Genomic DNA, 21,929 nt, shown 5'->3' with positions numbered 1-21,929 from the left:
CTCCAGCTGGATGTGTCAGCGCTGCTGAGCTCCCGTGCTATTCTAATCTCAGTCAGCCTTCACACACCACTCAACTCAAATCATGTCCCCAACTGACAGAGGAGTTTGTAACAATCAGCCGAGCCTTTGTTTACTGTGCTGCGGCGCTCGGGTCTGCACGCGCTCGCTGATGCATCGCAGCTTTAAACGCACACGTCTTTAAATGGACTTTGGTGGGACGGGTTACAGGATGGTTACTCTCTAATAGTGTGTGTTTGTATTGCAGCAGTCATGGAGAACTCCACAGAGGAGCGGCAGGAAGGGGGAGGAGCCAACACTGAGCTGACGGAGGAGGAGGAGAAAACGCACAAAACCCTCAAAGGTGCGCGCCAAACCCCGGTGAACATTTAATGGTTTTAGCTAACAGAGTAATAACAGTCAGCGATGCTGCTCTTCAGGAGCGATCAACGGAGTGATGGAAGGAGCAAAGGAGGTGGCGAGCGGAGGAGCGAAACTACAGAACGGAGACAAAGGTGGAGGAACCGTGGGAGGTGGAGGAGAAGACCTCTCCTCCATTAATGCCATGATGTCAGCAGTGATGTCAGCAACAGGGACCATTAACGGCGGAGACGGTGGGAGTGGAGCCCCTTCAGCCTCCTCCTCCGCCGGCCCCTCCCCCAGGTGATTACAGACAGTTTTCAGACTTGATTAAAAACTTTGAAAAGTTAAAAGTTTAGATGATGAGCTGAAGTCGATGTTTAGCTTCAAACCTGAATTCATTTCTGCACGTGTGAGTCAAACGGTGTCCACAGAGCTACATCTCCAGATTAACATCTGTGGGTGGAGGACGAAATGCTGCCAGACACGTCTGCAGGACAAGTCAACGGCATTGAATAAGATTTGGCCAAACGCAGCTGTTAAAGTTTCCTTCAGCATCGCTGCAATCCTGAGAGATTCGTCACAAACAGGAAGTGCTGATAGACAGCTCGGCTGCTTTCAACGGGACAAAATGTAAAGAAATTAACAGGATTTAAATGACAGCTCACAGAACAACAGGAGGTCATTTCAGCTGTAAGTGTAATTACTCGCATACGCTCCGGGCGGGATTAAAATCACTGAAGCACAGCAGGAAACATGACAACAGCCCCACCTCCTCTGGAGGAATAAACCCCATCAGGATGGAAACCAAACAGAACGAAGCCGCTTGCTTATTAAACAGATTCTGCACATAATTCACCAAATTCTTTCCTCTGGGACTCATTTTGTAAAGCAGGAACAAACCAAACACCTTCTTCAAAAGGAAGCTGTTGAGTCTGTTTTGTTTCTCTTGAAACTTTTTATTTATGTGTGAAATGTTTTGTCTTCTTCTCCGTTTGAAGCCCTTCACCGAGCAAGTCCCTCACGGCAGCCATGCGAGCCCCTCCCGGTCGCAACGCACGACGCAACCAGGTACGCGACACCTCGACCGCGCCGCTTTGGCCCGGCCTCCGCCTTTGCTGCCCACAGCAGGACGTGCAGCTTCTCCTCTTCCCTCCTTTTCATGTTTTTCTGCCTCGTCACTGTGGTTTGTTTCTCCTCTCCCATCACGCTCGCTGGCATTCCACGCCGCGTCAGAACTTCCTGTGGTTCAGCAGGAAAAGGAAAGCGCTGCCTCTGAGTGGAGGGTGTGTGTGTGTGTGTGTGTGTGTGCGCGCGCAGTAATTTGTAGAGATTGTTTTCTCAACGTTTCCTCCCAGAATGATGAGCAGACGAGGCCTGACTGTGAGGACATTTAGCCGTCTGCCTCGGGTCTTCACAATTTGATGCACCTTCAAACAGGTCATCAAGGCCTTTTGTTTTAGGGCCGTCTGTCTGTGAATGAATCCCGATAACATGAGTCCCCCTAAATCATTATATTAGCACGGGTCCCCACGATGATAGAAAGACAGATTTGTGTGTGTGCAGCTCTGCAGCCGCTCGGTTGGTGTTGCAGCTGGATGTGAGGCATCGGCTGACATTAGGTCATCGGGTCAAACTTGGGCCACTTCAGCCCACATCTGGACACAGCTGTCAAGCCACAAACATGCTCCACGGGGTGAAGCCTGGTCCAGCCGGCGCCGTCATGTGACCCACGCGCTGTAATGTTTTGACTGTGGTGATCACTGTGATTTGGTTATTTCAGCCTGGTTTTTGTGGTAGCATGTTTTAAATATAACAGAAGAAGAAGAAACCAGTCAGGTGTGAGTCTAAGTGCTGCGCGGGTCATGTGACAGTTTGTAGCTTCATGATTGGATGACCTTTGATCTTTGTTTTCCTTTCCTTCAGGACACCAAAGACGACAGCTCATCTTATTGTTGTCCACTGTGTGACAAGAACTGTCAAACGCAGCACCAGCTGACCATGCACATTAGACAGGTAAACACACCCCGCTGTGACGTGATGCTAAAGAAATAACTGAAGATGTTCAGGAGAAACCTTCTGTGTGTCAAAGCTGCTGCCGCTCGATTTATAAGCAGGGTATAGATTAGAATTTTATTTTGAAAGGGCAGCCTCTGTTATGAACATATTTCAAAGCATTATTTTACTCAATAGCATTATGCTTTTCAAACAGGTAACTTTTGGGGCTTTTATCTTGAAAATTCAACATATTACAAAGCATTCTTTTCCTTAAAGTCAGGCTGATGTGTCCAAGCCCAAATAAGTAAAATCCAAATAATAACTTTTCAGAATAAAGTATGTCTGCTTCCCGTGTATTCCTAGATGTGTATTTTATTTTGAAAGGATAGCATGTTTAAGATCTTTGATGGCCTCGCCAATATCCTGCCAACAGTCTGTTACCAGGTTACTGCAGGATTTTACTTCTACTTAAATCCAACACATGTCTAGTGACATTAGAAAATCAGGCTACTATACAGCCAGGAGGCTCTTATTTTGAAGGTGAGTTCAGCAGACGCAAAACAGCAGCTGCTATATAAATAAATGGTCACACGGTGTCTACATGTGCGTTTTATTATTATTTTATTCTTTAGGACTTTAGTTTTTTACTGGGGTACCACTATTGTGTGATGAGACTCTTATTTTGAAGGGGCGCGTCCACACTGTCAAACATTATACACGTCTGCTCTGTGACCGCTCATAAAAATGAGGTAACTCTGAGCGTGCCTTACGTCCCGCAGCACAACGCCGACGCCGGAGCGACGGATCACTCCTGCAGCATCTGCGGGAAATGCCTGAGCTCGGCCTCGTCGCTCGACAGACACATGCTGGTCCACAGCGGCGAGCGGCCCTACAAATGCAACGTCTGCGGCCAGACCTTCACCACCAACGGCAACATGCACAGGTGATCAGAGCGCACACACACACGTCCTGCTACCTGCCAGCCAATCGGAGACGAGCACCTCATTCGAGTTAACATGCAGAGGCAAACATCTGGATTACATCGACCTCATATATGCCCACACTTTAAGAGTTTAAAAAATCTATGTCAGTGTCACTGCTTAACACACACACACACACACCATACAAACTCTGGGGGAGGAAGTTGGAGTTTAACATGATCACCAGCCAACCGTCATGGGAGAACACCACCAAACTCCTAGTGTGTGTGTGTGTGTGTGTGTGTGTGTGTGTGGGGGAGAGGGGGCGGGGGTTACACAGGAAGTTGGAAGATGACTTTTAACAACCCAACCCCAATATAAACACACACACACACACGCAGGCTACAGTTAGGTTGTTTGGTCTGATGGTGAAGGCTGGACATCACTGATAAATAAATGACTGGGCGTAGGTCTGTGTGTGTGTGTGTGTGTGTGTGTGTGTGTGTGTGTGTGTGTGTGTGTGTGTTCGTTAGCCAGAGTCTGCATCAGAACAAACACCAAACCAGACGTTACAAGAGGAAGTGTAAAAGTGCAGATGCTAATATTTATAAGGTCGATGTGCATTTTATTTTGAAATGGAGTATTTCAGATACTTTTTTATTTTTTAATAATAATCGTCATTCGCACATTTTCCAAAGCATCCTTCCTGTTCTTCAGGCTTATATTTGTTGAGTTATTTTTAGCTAGCCTCTAGCTGAGGCTATTTTTACCTGATTGGGCTTTTATTTTGAAACTTTACAAGAAAGAGAGAAGTCAGGGATGGCACGCTGCATTGAACATGTATTAGCTGATTTGTAATAATAATTTGTAATAACAATAACTAGACATGTTTTACATGGGAACACTGTTACTGCGTTTTATTTTGAAAAGCTGCGCCTTTAAAGCAGCCTAGTAAGTTTTTGTAAGTTTTTACAGACTTTACTTTGAAAAGAATCAACTTTTGTTCCATGTGAGCCGCGTTGTTTGGACTTTGAAGAGTAATTGGAGCTCTGCGCTGAGCCGTTAGCCGAGGCTCTGCGGTGCGTGCTGGAGGATTGTTGTTCAGCCTGTTGCTTTGAGCCTGACAGATGTCGGCCTGTCTCTGCGTCCTCGCTCTCAGCGATGGTATGAGGAGCTGTGGGCAGGAAGGAATGACTGTAGGCCGACAGAAGCTCTCAGATCTGCTGGGTGTCGCAGCCGTTTTTCCCTGTGTCATCATGTCTGCTTCAGTTTTGCTGGCTCTGCCTGTGCTCGCGTTGTTTTTGAGCTGCTCTGAGTTTTAAAGCAGCAGAAATGTCTTTAAGCGCCTGAGCTGAGGCGGAGGAGCGCGTGTCTGCAGACAGGCAGCAGTTGGATGAAAGAGCTTTGTTGTAGCATAAAGCTGCAGTCATGTGTGAGTGTTTACGGGCGCAGACTTTGTTCTTGTTTGAGTGTTTTTGTTTTGAACTAATGCGATGAGAGGAATCAGCTGTCGCTCCAGTTTCTCCATCACCGCTCACACTCGATGTTTCCTGAAGTCTAACAGAAGACAAAAACACGTGCTCCCTTCAGGCACGCGGGGTTTTCTATGACTCACAAAATCCACCTTTACGGAAACTCGACGGGCCGGTTTGTCGAGTCTCCGAGCCCGGGAAAGCGAGCACAAAGAGCAGCGCGGAGAGACGGATGAGGCGCTGATTTACAATGCAAACTGAGCGGAGGAGGAGGAGGAGGAGCGGAGCATCCTCTCAGAGATTTTCCTGCTTCACACGAGCAGAGAGGAGGAAACAGAGTCCATTTTGTCTCTGAAGCTGCTTCACTCCAGTTTGTAGGGAGACGACCTGAGGAGGAGGAGTTTGCTCTCTTCCTATTTACTTTCCTGTTTCCTCCTTCCTCGTTTTCAGGTTTCCTCTGTTTCTGTTTTCTTTCTTGTTTTTGCTCTTTTTTTTCCTTGTTTCATTTCCTTATCTCCTTTTCTGTTTCCTAGCTTTTCTCCTTGATTCCTTGTTATCACCTCTTCTTCCCTTCCTTGTTTGCTCCCGTTGCTCCTCCCCCGGTGCTTCTTTCATTACTTGTTTCCTCTCCTTCTCTCCTTGTTCTGTTTCTGGTGTGTGTGTTGATATGTGGACTTCAGCAGCTGTTTGCAACACACACACACACACACACTGGGTGATAAGGATTGTGTGTCAGCTGACTGGGCAGGTTTCCTGCGCTCTGATTGGCCGGCTGCAGGGCCACAGTGCGGTTTGAGCAGACTTTGCTCTCTGGTTGGCCGCCTCCTCTCTCCTCTCCTCTGATAGGTTAATGAGCAGCTTCCTGTCAGCTGCTCTCAGATCTGCTGACTGAGTGTGAGGACCTCTTATGGGCGTCCAGCTCGCTGCCTGACACCTATTTATAGATGCGGGCTCCTCAGCCCCACACCTGCCTGTGTGTCCTAAACACTCATTACCTCACAGCACCTCCTCGTCTCCTCCTGATGTCACCTCCTTTCGTCTCCTTTCCTTCCTAAAGATTTTTTCTGCTGTTTCTTCCTTTTTTTTCTGCTTTATTTTCTTTTCCTTATTTCCTCTCATCTGTCCTTACTTCCTTTCCTGCTCACATTTCCTTTCCTCTCCTCCTTACCTCTTCACTGCTGTATCTTGTGACCTTGATGACCTTTACAAACGCACGCACACTTTCACGCACTGTCTCGCTGGCTGCTGTAGCTCCGCCCCCTCCTGTATCCCCACACACTCCCAGACCACTGACTGGTATCAGCTCTCGTCAGGCTTTCCCAGAATTCCCGGCGTTCCTCGTTAAATTAACGATGACTCCGCAGGTCTTTTGATGGCATGCAGGTAAACGCCACCTACCTTCGTTTCTTGTTTCAGACACATGAAGATTCACGAGAAGGACCCAGCCAGCGGCCTGCTCCCCATCAGCCCCCCCTCTCCCACCAAACGCCGCCGTCCATCCGTGAAGAGGAGGCAGGGCCTCGAGGAGGAGAACGGAGAGGAGCCGCCCCACAAGAAGGTAAAAACACCAACGGGAGCGTCGGCCATCAGGAAGGGGTGGGGTTTGTTCGGTTAAGGGAGATAACAAGTTGTTGTGTGTCGAGGTGGCGGAGGACGCGACGGCAGACGAGGCAGTGGCGGGCCGCGGCTCAGAGGAGGAGCTTCTTCCCTGTCCCATTTGCTTCAAAACCTGCAGCTCCAGACTGGATCTGGACGCGCACATGGACACCCACCCTGACACCGCCCTCAGGTACCGCCTTAACCCCTCCATCTTTCTTCTTCACCTTTCCTCTGCTCGTTTCCTCTCCTTCCCCTCTCTTCCTACTTCCTTTTCTTGTCTCCTCTTTTAAAATGGTTTTGCCCTTCTGGCTTCTCTCCTTGATTCCTCCCCTTTTGTCCTATCCTCATTTCCTTTCATCGAGTACATTTACTTGGTTACTTTTTAACTTTACTCTCAGACACTCTGTACTTATCCGACCTTTCAAATTAAGAGTTTGTTCATGAATCTGGACGATGGTCGGCTGGGAGAGGGGACGAGGGAGGCAGAGAAACACTGGGGAAAAGAGAGAGAGAAGTGAAAAAGGAGGATGTACCAGGAACATCTGTCACTATGGCAACACAACAGCGACAAAGTTTAACATGGAGGAAAAGAAGAAAGAGAAAATTAGGAATCAATGTAAAGAAATAAAGCAAGGTGAAGGACACGAGGAGACAAGAAAGAGATGAAAAAAGGATGAAAAGCAAAGTAAAGAAGAAGAAACATCCAAGAGTGGCACTAAAAGACAGGGAAGGACGCAGTGAAGGAAGGAAGGAAAGCTGATGAGGAACTATGGGAAAAGGCAGAACTGAAGTAGGAAATGGGGAAAACTATAAAATACTAATAAAGTTCAAAAGAGGAAGAAAGAACAGGACGTAAGGATGGACAGACAGATAGGTAGGAAAGGAGACAAGGAAAAGAGAAGGAAGGATACAAAGAAATATAAAAGCAGGACATGAAGAGAAGAAAAAGAAGAATAAAGGAAGGAAAGGAAAGAAAGGAGCAGAGAAGGAAAGGAGGATGGATATGAGACAGAAAGAAAGGTTAAAGGAAGGATGGAGAGCTGTAAGGAAACAAGAAAGGAAGCACAGAATGTTTGTGATGAGGGAGAGGAGGAGGCGAGCAGGCAGCGCTGAGCTTGTTATGGAGGAAGGAGAATATTTAGCTGTAAATCCTCCCTAATCAGCCGGTAAGAGGATCGAGTACCCTGCAGGGATGGAGGAGGATGGAGCGTAATTCACCTCACCCAGGATGATGGGTGGATGTTCGGTCACATTAAAACCAGACGAAGACAAAAAGGTGGTGTTTAGGTGTTGAAGTGCGTGAGGGAATGTGAAACCTCCGAGACGACGAGCAGCCGTCACATCACCGCCTCGGCTGCAGGTCGGTGATTACAGACTGTGTCTGTGACAAAGGCGTGGCCTCCTGCATCATGTTCAGGAGTAACAACACGGTTTGTCTGTAATAGTTTAAGATCAGTTTGTAGCTGCAGTAGTGCCGCCGCCCACTTGGGGGTCTGCACCCCTCGATTTGGGAGTCACTGCTGTCAGGTCGAACGCTCAGGCCGCTCTCAGCCTCGTCTCAGGCATGCTCACACAGCACGCGAGCAGTGGCAGCTGCCCCTCAGCAGGCTTCCTCAAGCTGACCAATCAGATGAAAGTGAGCTTGTAGAGGCACAAGCGCAGACACAGGAGGCACCGTGTTGCTCCAGCTTCCTGTTTCAGGCCATGGTTTTGGTCTCTTTGTTCGATCGATCGATGAAGAAACGACTAACCATCTAAAGTTTCTAAAAAAGGAGGTTTGTCACAACACGAAGCGAGACGCAGTCTGTAGTTCGTAAACATGATTCGTGCTTGTTGAACGCCGTCACCTCAGCGCTGCAATGTTTTCATGTAATAAAAACATAAAGACCTCTAAAGACTTTTTACGTGATTACTTTGAAGGGTCAGGAAACACTGGAGTTGTTTTGCTTAAAACTAAAACGATGACAGTCAGCAGCACAGTGATCGATGTTTCACCAGTGGGCTGATTGTTACACAGACGCTCGGATGGATGAGGGCGGAGGTGCAGGTCTGACTGATGGAGTTCAACAAGTGCTGCTCCACATATGGTGCAGACCCCCACCATCCTCTGACAGCGTAACTGAGGGGATTACACACACACACACACACACACACACACACACACACGATGTGATAAGAGTGTGTGACTGCGGCAGACACTGGGCAGCTGTTCTCTCAGCGCTTAACGAGAGCCGGACCAACACCGGGTTATCACACACACACAGACACAGACACACACACACACACAGACACACACACACACACACACAGACACACACACACACACACACACACACACACTTGTCTTCCTGCACGTGTGTGTCTTTAACCTGCTGAATAACCAGCGGTGTGATTTCCACGTATCAAGCTGTGTCTGTAGTCCTCCGTGAAAAGGTGACGGACGAGCACGAATCAGCTCAAAGATCACATCCTCTCTGCTGGCTTCAAAGTTTCACACAAACTTTAGCACGAGCTTCGTGAGTGAGCGCCTTCAAACTGGAAAAACAAGAGTCAGGAAGGCACGAAATGATGTCATCACCTCCTCTTTGTCAGCCTGCTGGTCCCCACAAACAAAAAGGAGAGATGTCGCCTCCTGGTGGCGGGAGTTCAGAGGTTTTTCAAAATGCAAAAATGAAGGACAATGAAAACATTTTTTCCTTCTTCTGGGCAAACATCGAGGACTTCTCCTCTCCATCTTCTTAAAACAAACAAACTCACTATTTAAACCCTCCGAGCGGATGACTAACAGGATATTTCCAGTCGTTAGTCAATCTGATGATTGTTTGAAGTTCACAGAGAAAAACCAGATTCCTGCTAACATGTGTGGGAGGAGCTTTCTTGTTTTTCAGTGACCAAATATTTTGGATTATTTGAAGTTTTTTCTGATTCAAGTCTGTCTTGAATTATTGCCTCACATTCAGGCAGCATTTTCTTCTGTGTTTGTGTTTGCAGGTGTGATCTCTGCTGCCTTTCTTTCCGAACCCACCGTGGTTTGCTGCGTCACAATGCGGGGGTTCATAAGCTCCTCCCCCAGGACCCCAGCGGCCGCCCTTTCATCCAGAGCAACCCCTCTATCCCCACCGGCTTCAATGACTTGGCCTTCATTGACTTCTCCTGCAAGAAGTTTCCTCACATTGCACAGGTGTTCATCCGTCACCGTGTTCCCGTGGATCGCTTCCTGGATCGAAATGTCGGGATTCAGAGTTTTAACGCCGTTTTTCTTCCCGTCCAGGTCTGGTGTGAGACGAATCTCAGACGATGCATCAGTAAGTTCCACCGGTTCGTCTGTGAGTCCTGCGACAAGGCGTTCCCCCTTCGCTCAGCCCTGGACCTCCATAAAACCAACTCTCACCCCGACAAACGCGCCACCACCAGCGCGGAGGATACCGCAGAGAAGGCGAAGGAGGAAGGAGAAGGTTCTGCAGAGAACGAGGTTGAGAACGACCAGCAGGACGCAGACCAAGAAGCCCTGCCTGCAGAGCAGTCCAACTTCCTGGAAGGGCTGGGTCTTCAGCACGTTTCTAAGGTATGTTTGGAAGTAAAAACATGGCACACACGTGGACCTTTCAAATTAAAAGCACAAACTGAAATAAGCATACTTCAGTGCCAAAGAACAAAATGCAGACAGATCAGGATTGGTGACAGGATGTGATGGGATTTAGAACAGGAGTCCAAATGCTGGCGGTGGCTTGAATAGAGCTCTGGATGAGGTGGGTCCCACAAAAGAGTCTTAAAGGGAGAAAAACAGAGAGCAGAACCACGCCAAGCAGAGGCTGATGGGAGAAGAGGATTGGACGAGAGTGATGATGTCAGCGTTGAGATTAATAGCGTGGGAAAGCAGGGCCATGACTTCCTGGCTGAACTTGTGCGTCAACTTTACGAATGTTAACCCAACTAGTACAAATGTTTTTACAAAGAAGTTTTTGTTTTTTTGTTCTGCGGTCTTTAAAAGACTGATTTTTAAAAAAGTGTGCGTGTGATCTTTTAACCCAGCACATGTTTCCTCTCTGTGTCCCTCAGGTGAACGCTGGTCCCACGGATGACGAGATCCATCAGGCCCACCTGGACAGCATCAAGGTGATACACGTGGAGCCTCCGTCCTCCAGCCTCCCCCAGGAGCCGGCTTCAGGCTACCTGTCTGGAGGTCTGGGATTGACTCTGGGGCTCAGCGTGAGCGGTCTGACGGCCCTCAGCATCCCCCTGCTGGAGGCCCCGGGTTCGGCCTTGCAGGGCCTCTCCCAGAGAGACGCCTTCAGCCTGCTGTCCCTGCAGCCCTTCCCCACCGGCTTCCTCCTGCAACCCGACGGGACCGCAACCGCAGCCAGCGCCGCTTCGTCAGGCGTCAAGCCCGGAGAGGCAGGCGGTACTGGGATTATGGAGCTGGCAGATATCCAGCAGATCCTGAAAGTGGCGACTACCACACCAAATCAGATAGGACTCCCACCTCTGGCCAAAGCTCCAGGATTCAGCGGTGCTAACGGTGGGTGCTGGCTGGAGCCGGTTTATTACTCAAGCCTCTGAAAGTAGATTTATCCCGACGCTCACCGACTGTTTCTCCTCCTGCAGGTCAAGTTCAGGGTCAGAAGGCGATGCCGCCACTGAAACCCAAACCTCCCATCAGCCCTCGCTCCAGCCTCACAACGACGACTCCTCCGCCGCTGCAGAGCTCCCAGCAGGCCTCACTGGGCTGCATCAGCCCCAGCCTGCCACCTCCCACGCCTTCGCTCTTCAAAACGCCCTCCTCGTCCTCAGCCGGGAACGGCGGGCAGATGGACGCGGAGTGCATGAATGAGGCCCACACCCCCCTGTCTGACTCGCCGCCTGCTGCTACTACAGCTGTACACGAGGAGGTGGGACTTAGCGGAAGAAAGCCAGGAACCAAAGGCGGCAACAACTCGGGCTCGTTCCCGTGCCGTTTCTGCGACCAGGTGTTCACTTTCTCCGGCGTGCTGCAGGCACACATGCGCTTCCACCTCGGCATCCTGCCCCACCAGTGCAACATCTGCGACTATGTAGCTCCTGATAAAGCCACGCTCATCCGTCACCTGCGCACGCACAGCGGAGAGCGCCCCTACGTCTGCCGCGTCTGCCATTATCCGTTCACTGTCAAGGCCAACTGCGAGCGCCACCTCAGGAAGAAGCACGCCAAGACCTCGAGGAAGGACATCGAGAAAAACATCAAGTACGTCACCTCGACAACCACGGCGAACATCGCAGCCGCCATCACCACTACAGGCACCACCTCCACCCAGGACGCAGAGACGGGCTGCACCGGAGCCGAGACCTTGTGCCGGTTCTGCGGCGAGGACCTGAAAACGTACCGGGCGCTGCAGATCCACCTGCGCACGCACAACGGCTGCCAGAGGAAACCGTTCGAGTGCCGACGTTGCGGCGCTGCCTTCCTAGCCAAACGCAACTGCATCCACCACCTGCTGAAGCAGCACCCTGAGGTGCAAGAGCGCGAGATCGAGGAGCACATCGCCACCCTGCTGCCCGCCACCGCCCTCGCCACTGCCCGCACCACACCGTTGGCGCTGAACGGCATCAGCCAGCCTCCGATCCCGGTCGTGAAGGTGGAGGAACTGGCGAACGTCACGTATCCTGCAGAACTGGACCAGCCGCTCGACTTCTCCGCCAAGGGCCGCGGCGCTGGCGCTGGCAGCCAGACGGGGTCACCTGGGGTCAAACTGGAGAGCGTCGCCCCCCCCTTCGACTGCGCCGACCTGGACCAGCCTATCGACCTGTCCATCCCCAGCAAGAGACAGCGAAGGGAGGCGGCGAGCGGCGGCGAGCTGAGGGAGATAAAGACGGAGCAGAGCGGCAGCAGCATCGTCGAGCAGCAGCAGGCTTTGTCCAAGGACGAGAAGATGGCGAGCGGCCCCTCCCCGCTTCACCCCCACCCCCAGCTCGGCTGCTACCAGCTGCCCCCGGGCTCCACTTCCTCCCCCACCTCTCTCCCCAACGCGGCGCGAGCCCAGCGCCTCAAACCACTGCTCCCCAAACCCGCCACCTCTTCACCCTCCGGCACCCTCAAAGAGCTGCCGCCGCTGGCCTCCATCGCTCAGATCATCAGCTCTGTGTCCGCCGCCCCAGACCTGCTGAAGCGCGACGCTGCCGGCGTCGCTTCCTCTCAGGCCGATTCCGCCACAGACGCCCCCGCAGCCTCGGCCGGCCTGGAGGGACAGAGCGACGACGCCTCCGACGGACCCTCCAGGTTTGTGGGCGCCATTTCAAATAACTTTATTCACATTGCTGCTATGTTCAGCGCTCCCGCTGACTCCACCTTCTCTCCAACAGGAGGAGGCCCAGGAAGAAGGCAGCCGGCCTCGGCCTGAAGGAGAAGGCCGTCGGCGGCATCGACCTGGAGTCGAGCGGCGAGTTTGCCAGCGTGGAAAAGATGCTCGCCAACACAGACGCCAACAAGTTCAGCAACTACCTGCAGACAGGCGCTGCTGACCTGGCAGGAAAGAGAGGTGGGGGCAGGAAACTGTGTCCAGGAAACTCCTGCAACCAAAACTTACAGTCAAAAAAATAAAAACTACAAATGAACCCAAATAAAAATATTTAAATGTTCATTTGTTTTAGTCATCGATAATAAACGTATCTGTTAGCAGGTTGAATTTTTCCCTTGATTTAATTCAAACTCTTTCTGTGAGCAGATGGTGACAAAGCAACAGGAGGGGAGGAGAAGGAGGGCGGAGCTAAGGAGGAGGCGAAGCCGGCGGCAGTGAATCAGCCCAAAGGAAAGAAGAACGCTTACTCCAACTCTGTCCAGAAGCTGACCTGCCCCTTCTGCCCCCGAGTGTTCCCGTGGGCGAGCTCGCTGCAGAGACACATGCTGACACACACTGGTAATGACCACGACACACACACACGAAACTGGTGTTGAGCACCGCCCCAGTGCCTGACTCCATGGAAACCTGGTTCTCGTTTGGTCTTCACCCAGGTCAGAAGCCATTCCCGTGTCCGCGCTGCGACGCCTTCTTCTCCACCAAATCCAACTGTGAGCGCCACCTGCTGAGGAAGCACGGCGTGACCCACAGGACGCTGCGACGCAACGGCGCCCTCGTGAAGAAAGGCGGCGACGAAGGCTCGCATGAGAGCGCCGGTCAGAGAACAACCAGTTTTTATCACCGTTACATCCACAGACGCGTCTCCCGCGGCAACCAACACAAGATGAGTTCAGAGCACTGATTGTTGACTGTCTCCCACAGAGAGCCAATCAGAGACGGAGCAGATGGCACCAGAAGCACAAAACCTCAGCAATACCGCTTCATCTACAGACTCAGGCGCCGCCCCCACCGCTGATAGCACCACCCACTGTGAAGGCAACCATGAAAGCCCCACCCACAAACCAAGCCAAGGTAACATTTTAATAACGAGTCGTGAAGGAAAGATTTGGTGTCATGTGGCAGGAAGTGGAGCTGAAGTAATCCAGGGCTTCACCTTAGTGCCAGAGTCAAACTGCAGAACTGCCCTGTTCCTGGAGTCTGCTGATGTCTGAAGATGTTAGGCACCCTTTAAATCATCGCCTGAAGCTGTTTTTGTGCTGCAGGTTTCAGCCCGACTCCCGGACCTGCCGAGCAGCAGGAGACGGAAACCACACAGCAGCCGGACCAGCAGGGGGCGCAGGAGACCCGAGCAGCACAGGGCAAACAGCCTCCAAACAGCAGCAAGGTAACATAGCTGTGGGAACAGGTCTTTAAAAAGCCCAGCACTGAGATACAAACAGTATTTCTCTGTAAAGCAAAATTATGGAGTAAAATATACGTAAACTGCAGATTACACACACATTCGGCTCACAGGATGTAAGATCGACGCTATATTTAATTTTGTTTTTGTGGTCATTCAAACCTTCAACCGTCCACCAGAGGGTGCTGCAGCACCTTCAGCAGCCTGTTCTTTTCAAAAAAGGTCAATAAAAAAAAAAAAAGACGCCTCACATGTCATGTGATGATGTCATAAATGTTAAAACCCTCCTCCAGGTGGAGAGCACCGACGATGACGACTGCCACAGCAACAAGAGTCTGGACCTGAACTTTGGCAAGAAGCTCATTGACTTCAAACTCAACACGTCATCTTCAGGCTCTGCCCAGGAGGAGCAGTCCTCTCAGCCCTCCTGCTCCTCCTCCTCTTCATCTTCATCTTCATCTTCATGTGGACCTGCTACCTCCACTCCCCAAGTAGCGCCCGAGAGCCCAGAAGAGGAGAAGGACACGCCCGCTTCCTCCTCGTCTTCCTCGTCCTACAGCCTCGCTGCAAAACAGCAGCCGGACTACAAACATGTCTGCCGAGTGTGCAAGAAGAGTTTCCGCTACGCCACCACGCTCGCTCGCCACGAGAGGGCACACCTCTCAGAGGATACGCCGACTCCACCTCTACCAACAGCGGAGGAAGCCACTCCGGCAAAGGAGGAGGAGGAAGAGGCGGCGCCGGAGAGCAAACCCGGCGATGAGGAGAAGGAGACAGAGATGGAGACAGAGGAAGGAGCAAAGGGAGGCGACAGTGAAGGAGGCGACAGTGGCGAGTCGGAGGAAGAGGAGAAGGAGAAGGAGGAGAGGAGCGACGAAGAGGCATCAGAACCAAAGAGCCTGGAGGGCGGCGAGTCATCCGGAGGACGCGTGGACAAGAGGAAGAAGATCTGCAACGTGTGCTCCAAGAGGTTCTGGTCTCTGCAGGACCTGACCCGGCACATGAGGTCACACACAGGTACGACACACCTGAGGTCACACACCTGAGGTCACACACAGGTACCACACACCTGAGGTCACACACCTGAGGTCACACACAGGTACGACACACCTGAGGTCACACACCTGAGGTCACACACCTGAGGTCACACACAGGTACGACACACCTGAGGTCACACACAGGTACGACACACCTGAGGTCACACGCAGGTACGACACACCTGAGGTCACACACCTGAGGTCACACACAGGTACGACACACCTGAGGTCACACACAGGTACGACACACCTGAGGTCACACACAGGTACAACACACCTGAGGTCACACACCTGAGGTCACACGCAGGTACGACACACCTGAGGTCACACACCTGAGGTCACACACCTGAGGTCACACACCTGAGGTCACACACAGGTACGACACACCTGAGGTCACACACAGGTACGACACACCTGAGGTCACACACCTGAGGTCACACGCAGGTACGACACGCCTGAGGTCACACACCTGAGGTCACACACAGGTACGACACACCTGAGGTCACACAGGTCACCTGTGGCTGTGAATGTTGTGGTCTTTTTGTGGTTATACATTTATGACTGTCTTTGTTGTTGTTACCTGTACTGTCTTCCTCGCTCTGACTCCTCGCTCGTCCTGCCTCCAGGTGAGCGTCCTTATCAGTGTCAGACCTGTGAGAGGACCTTCACCCTGAAGCACAGCCTGGTCCGGCACCAAAGGATCCACCTGAAAACCCGCGGTGCTGACGGCTCCTCTGGCGCCAACGACGACGCCGGCAGCGAGGATGGTGACTCCTGCACCCCGACCCCGACCTCCACCTGCCCGCCCTCAGAGAACGAGAGTGAGTGCGGGAGCGCCGCAGCCGGGATGAAGGAGCTGGAGGAGGAGGACGTGATGGACGAGGGGGAGGAACAGAGCCCTTCGAAACCAACAGAGTCCGGTGGGGACTCGGATCCTGCGACCGCCGTCGACTCGACTCCCAGCCGCCAAGCTACTGACACAAAGACAACTACTAGCGCCGAATTGACATCTGACCCAAACGCCTCCAAAGACCCCTCTCACTCCTCCACCAACTGCCCGCCAGGGGAAGCGGCAGCAGCCACCCCCACCCAGGGCTTTATCCAGGGGCTGCTGGAGATCCACGCCAAGCCCCCTCTGGAACACATCCTGCCCAACGGAGAGCCTCCTCTGGTGGGCGTGGAGTGAGGGCGAACCCCTAACCACAACACCGCAGTGCCATACGGTCGGAGAGACGCTACACCTTTGATGACGATGCAAAAACCAGCCCTGAAACCCTTTTTGATAGAGAGACGAAATCCTCGTTTTCTTGAAGTGCCTTACTACTAGTCCTAAAAGATGTTTTTGCTATATCTTTATCTGCATTATTACGGAGAATGGATCTAATTTTTATAGCTTTTTATGATGACAATGATTTACATAAGATTTTTTTGTGCGGGGGAATCTATATTTCAGCAATAAAAAGAATAAAGTTACGATTTATTATTGTTCTAGATTTTTCTTAGAGAAATGATCAACTTTGGAGACGCCAAGAGACAGACAGAGACTGAGACATGGCATCTGCCATTCTTCTTCGGTATTTAAATTAAGAGCTGGACGTCGCGACACACGTGTCTGAACAATATGCTTTCACAACGTTTCGGATTTCCTAAATTAGAAATTCACCAACCGCTTGTCCGGTTTGACCAGTCGATATTTTTGATATGTTTTGGATAAAACTGAAGAGCGAGGCGACAGCTGCACGGCTGCCGAAGCGGCCCAGATTCACCACAAAGACCACCACCGTCAACTGGCGGCCGCCTGCCACCGTGTGACCGAGGTAGCTTTTTTTCTGTTTTGTTTTTGTAACTGGAAAACGCCTCGCCGTTGTTCCGACTCTTGGCCGGCTCGGCAAAACACAAGAAAACATTCACGAACTTCTCAAAGTCGCATTTCTGTGTGAAGAGGAACTCTTGAAAGGGCAGAAAATAGTGTTTGTGTTCTCCGTGTTTCTTCTTCCTGTTTTGTTTTTTTTAAACCCATCACACTATTGATCCCTGAAGCCACCCTGTGAGTCGGCCTGTGTGTGTGCTCATAATTTCTCACTCATAATCATTCTCAGTTGATTCCATGTGTGTACAGAGAGTTAAACATGAGGCACGTGATGCTCGAGTATTTTCTGTTTTTCTGCATGTGTGCGATTACCAGTGACATTTAGGTGTAGGGATGGGAATTCATTTTCGTGGATTTTTTTTATATATATGTAACTGAACAAATCAAAAGGTTTTGTGTTTGTGTATGGGTGTGAGTGTGAGTGTGCGCGACTCCCACCTGTCTCTCATCGTCACCCCCTAGTATTCTTATAGGGTTTATTACAGGGCCTCCAGCGTGCTAATGTGTAACGCCGCTAATACCTGACTTAGGTTCAGTTTACCTCAACTTCTGCTTTTTAACTGCAACCATTAAAGCAACCGACGAGCAGCTCTGTAGGCAACCCTTTAAATCCTATGTCTTCCTAAGCTGGGCTAATGCTCTGCAGGCCAGGTTTCTACTGTGGGCCAAATCAAAGCAAGCCAGGGCTAACTCATTAGTGTAGCTTCAAACACGGCATGCACACTAACCCAAATAGAAGCTAATTTAGTAGAACATAGAAATGGCAAGGAATTTGTTAATACCACGGTTAAAAACCGGTATGATGCTAGCTAGCGGTATTTTACCTACATTGGCATCAGCTTTTCTTCGGGAGCAATTAGACATTAGAAAATGTTAGTTAGTTTGGAAAAACTGACCAGAGCAGGCAAGATGATAAAAACCCTAAGATATCAAAATAGTAAAAAGGTAGTATTAGATGGCAATAACTGACTATAACAAAGCTAGCAACGGATTAACTTGGTTAAATAACTTGGTATGGTTAGTTGGCCCTTCTTATCTCTAATATAAGCTTAGGTTTTCTTATTGGGTTCCAACATATCGCCCACAGGCTAAAAATGCTACAGGCTAGCTAGAATTAACCAGCCTGCCCAGACTTGTGTTTACTCTGTTAATGTTTTGGTTTGGTTAGTTAGCTCTAGCTAGCTCTGATTACAAGGTTGGGTTTTGCTAATTGGATCCTGGGACATCACCTACCTACTGGGTAAAAACATATCTTAACTAATATTAACTGACCGGATTAGATAAGACCAAACATGACTAAGCTAGTTAGCAGGATTTCTAGCTAAGTGTCAGCCTAGCTAGTCCTCTTACAGTATTATCCGTGTTTCTTGAGTTGGCCCTGGACTTGTTTAGCACGGCTTGTCCCATTTTACCCCCACCTTTTCTTCTGAAAGTACATGAGGACTTGTACCTCTTTTGTGTTCATCTGTGCTGATACAAAGAGAACAACTGAAAACGTTCAGTTTCTATTTGACATGTACTTTGCTTGTGTTTTGGAAACTATGTAGTGAGAGTTGGTTAGGGCTGGGCGATGAGGCTAAGAATCTGAGCACAATTTAAAAAACAAATAAATAAATATCAGTTGATAGTTGTTATTGTGAAAGCTTGTTCCTGCAATTCGGGGGGAAATGTATTTGTTTTCCATAGGTCGACGTTTCAAGTTATGTATCTTGAAATTTCAAGATCCTGAAAAGTAACTTGAAAGTTAAACTTACCAACTCAAAATTTCATGTCTTGATATCTCTGCTTTTACTGAGCAGTAACCTTAAAAATCAAGATACTCAATAGTACTATTCAATTTTTGAAATATCTAAACTGAACTGTTAAAATTTTGACACACCTTTTACCTGGCGATTACTTTTGTTTTATTATTTTATTATTTTTTTTTTTTCCTGAAGGAAACAAGCTTCCATACATAGTTACTTTAATATAAATCAGTGCATTATTTATTTGAAGTTTAAAGGCCCGGTGCTTGAAAATGTTGACGTTTGCTGCTGGATAAGTCGTATGGAATTGAGGGTCTGCGTCTACTAACAACACTAGTTTGGGACTGTAATTACTTTCTGCTATTTGAAGAAAAAATAATGCCTGATGTTAGCTGATCTGTTCATTCTCCAGATTATAAATTGCCAAATGTCATTTCCAAACTACTGAAGCAGAGTTACCTTTCTGAGGATATCTTTGCCCTTCCAGCATTCGCAAAACCATTATTGAGCTTTTGTTAAATTTTTCATACTGTGATAACCTCTGTTGCTGTTTTATCGCCCAGCCCTAAGGTGGATTTGTGGTTAAGAATTTGGCATTATAGACAATCAGTTCATTTTCAAAATGATCCCTTTAGCTGTACGTTGAAAGAGGAGCTAAATGAAGGGGTGAGAGGGATGGGCGGATGGGTCGGTTGGAGTGGGGGTGAAATCACGACACTATTTTGTGTTCCCGAACTGTATTACCCGCTGCACAAACACACACAAATAAAAGGGCTAACGTCACCCCTGGACCAGCCTATCCAAACGAACCCATAACATCAGGGCTATTGATCCTGATAGCATGTATATGTTTTCTTTTTCATGTAAAGATTGATAATACTTAATAATCTTGTACAGATTCTTTTTTCTTTCTTTTTTTTTTTTTTTAAATATCAAGCAACCTCATAAGCAAATCAAACCTCAGCGGCTCATAACGGAACTGTAGGCCAGCAGCAGTCAGCCATTTACTCGAGATATATTGAACAACCACAACTGAGCTGACTTGTAGCTGCCGTTAAGTGGCACTAACAACTTCCAAAACTACTACTACTATTAATACTATTAGTAATATTAGCATGGACTGTCGTAACACAATCAAGAGAGAAAGGGAGTCAGTTTCCTCCATTCTGTAATGTTTATATTTTTGTCAATACATCAAATCATTTGGGCCTCACAAACGTTTAATGAAATTTAGAAAGCTAAAGTACGATAAAAATGTAGAATTTCCCTTTTTGAGCTGTTAATGAATAAAAATTAAATATTAGTTTCTTTCAAAGCAGAGCGAGTCCCAATACAGCATTCATTCCTCCGTTATTTTCAGCAGCTAACATCTCATCTAAAGCTGTGAAAACTACAACTAAAATTTATACATTTGCATTTAGATCATTTTGATTTGGAAAATACGAAGATGATCAAAAGCGTTTGTTTGGCTTTTCCTCCTGTTTTAGTGCCTTAGCAGTTATGTTGTTGCTCAAAATTGAAAAAAATTATTAAAGCTTGTAGGCTAGTGGCTAACAATAATCCATCATGCTAGCTAGCTTACTAGCTTGTTTATTTTTAGCTTAGTCAGCATCGATTGATTAACGCATTTGAATCATGTTTAATAAATTTAAAAAACAAACAAACTATGGAGCAGATTATGGAAGAAACTAGCTAAAAGTTAGCTAAAATGCTAACACCCGGTCTTTTTTTTTTTTTTTTTAAATAAAGATAGCGTCGTCTAAATAGTTTGTCAGCGGCTTAAAATTTTCCATAATTGAAGCATTTCCTCAGAGTTTAATAGAATGTATCAGCATTTCCATAGATTTACTTCAGTAATGTTTTTTAAATGAATTTGTTCCTAAGATAGATTGGTGATTTTTTTTTTTTTTTTTTGCAACTTTGCCACTCTAGTCAAAGCGAGTAAAGTTAACCATGATGTTAATCACAGTTGAGTTAATAAGTTTCGTGGCCGGGAGGAAATCCTCCCTTTCTCTCTGAACTGTTTCCTGTTTTGTTAGCTCCCTCTGTGCTCCCTCTGGATTACGTGTGTGTGTGTGCGCGCACGGCCATATGAATACTGGACTTCCATTCGAATGCACGTGGACTGTTTTTAAATGTATTTATTTGGAGCCCAGGCGAGTGTGTGTGTGTGTGTGTGTGTGTGTGTGTGTGTTTAGTTTCTACAATGACTTGAGAAGAAGCCATGTATTAAGAGTATCACATTTATGCTGCAGAACTGTTTTGAGAAACTGATGGTTTGTGTCGTGGACTAACCGGCTCACCATAGGTGCAGCGGGCCGGGGTGCGAATCGGACTAGCAATAAGAATCCCTCTGAATCCAAAAAGCTTTATGTAGATCTCCTGTATATGAGTTGAGAACAGATTGTTTGGGTCTATTGGTTTTATTGTGTTGTTAGTTTTTGTTTCTTATTTTTTTCTCTATGATATATAAATGCGTATAAAACTGTGAAAATCCATTGTGTTCAGTTAAAGGGTGACTTTTAGGTTAGGTTTTTGTTTTTTTGCATGTTAATCTAATTTGTTCAATTATGGATGATTTCTCTTTTCTCATCACTTCTTGTGCTACACACACACACACACACACACACACACACACACACACACACACACACACACACATATATGAAATTATATATAACCTCGCTCTCAGGGTCTTTCACGAATCCATATTCAAAATGCTTCATGTTCTTATTTCCTGAGTTGCAACTTGTCCTGATTACGTTGTCTCTCTTTTTTTTTCTTTTTAATGAGTCAGAACTGTCAATCACTACATTTAGCACTTGACTGTGAACTCGTCAAAAACAAATGTGTGGTTGGATTAAAAGACAGACCCCCCCCCCTCCTTCCACACACAGATATTTGGTTGAAGTCCTCCTCTGGTTCGGTTTCGCCCTCCTGTGTAATGTTGCGTCCCGGTCAGAGGTCAAAGGGAACGTCAGAGAGGAGATTTCTAAACACACTCGCACAAATGCTGGACCTCAATCAGAAAGCATTAAGACACAATCGTCTGAAAAACGTTGATTTCTTTTCCTCTGTGGTGGTTTCCTCGTCTGTCCTCTCAAACATGACAGTGTTTCACAAAGTCAAGAGATGTAAACCTGTTCTGTATTCAACCCAATAAGAGAAAGCAATAAAGAATATATCAAGGAAAGGTGTGT

General features: G+C 48.4%; 1 protein-coding gene across 3 annotated transcripts in view; it reads left to right on the top strand.

Annotated features, from left to right (window-relative positions):
• rreb1a (ras responsive element binding protein 1a) overlaps window positions 1-21,223 on the top strand; it is a 53,181-nt gene extending 31,958 nt beyond the window's left edge. For all 3 annotated transcript variants that reach the window (XM_085468849.1, XM_085468850.1, XM_085468851.1), the window contains 18 exons: window positions 266-361; window positions 438-660; window positions 1,359-1,428; window positions 2,284-2,373; window positions 3,135-3,298; window positions 6,164-6,305; window positions 6,391-6,536; window positions 9,338-9,527; window positions 9,618-9,911; window positions 10,406-10,865; window positions 10,952-12,599; window positions 12,683-12,858; window positions 13,045-13,236; window positions 13,332-13,493; window positions 13,600-13,749; window positions 13,941-14,062; window positions 14,371-15,094; window positions 15,741-21,223. In XM_085468849.1, the coding sequence (XP_085324975.1) occupies window positions 266-361; window positions 438-660; window positions 1,359-1,428; window positions 2,284-2,373; window positions 3,135-3,298; window positions 6,164-6,305; window positions 6,391-6,536; window positions 9,338-9,527; window positions 9,618-9,911; window positions 10,406-10,865; window positions 10,952-12,599; window positions 12,683-12,858; window positions 13,045-13,236; window positions 13,332-13,493; window positions 13,600-13,749; window positions 13,941-14,062; window positions 14,371-15,094; window positions 15,741-16,300 (5,609 nt within the window). In that variant the 3' untranslated portion in view covers window positions 16,301-21,223. The remainder of the gene's footprint in view (window positions 1-265; window positions 362-437; window positions 661-1,358; window positions 1,429-2,283; window positions 2,374-3,134; window positions 3,299-6,163; window positions 6,306-6,390; window positions 6,537-9,337; window positions 9,528-9,617; window positions 9,912-10,405; window positions 10,866-10,951; window positions 12,600-12,682; window positions 12,859-13,044; window positions 13,237-13,331; window positions 13,494-13,599; window positions 13,750-13,940; window positions 14,063-14,370; window positions 15,095-15,740) is intronic.
• The last annotated feature ends 706 nt before the right edge of the window (window positions 21,224-21,929 follow it).

This window comes from Copadichromis virginalis, linkage group LG9, assembly GCF_057382275.1.
Source record: "Copadichromis virginalis isolate Kocher_CV1m ecotype Utaka linkage group LG9, C_Virginalis_male_GT1.1, whole genome shotgun sequence".
Lineage (NCBI taxonomy): Eukaryota > Metazoa > Chordata > Actinopteri > Cichliformes > Cichlidae > Copadichromis > Copadichromis virginalis.
This window is presented reverse-complemented; position numbering and strand designations above follow the sequence as displayed.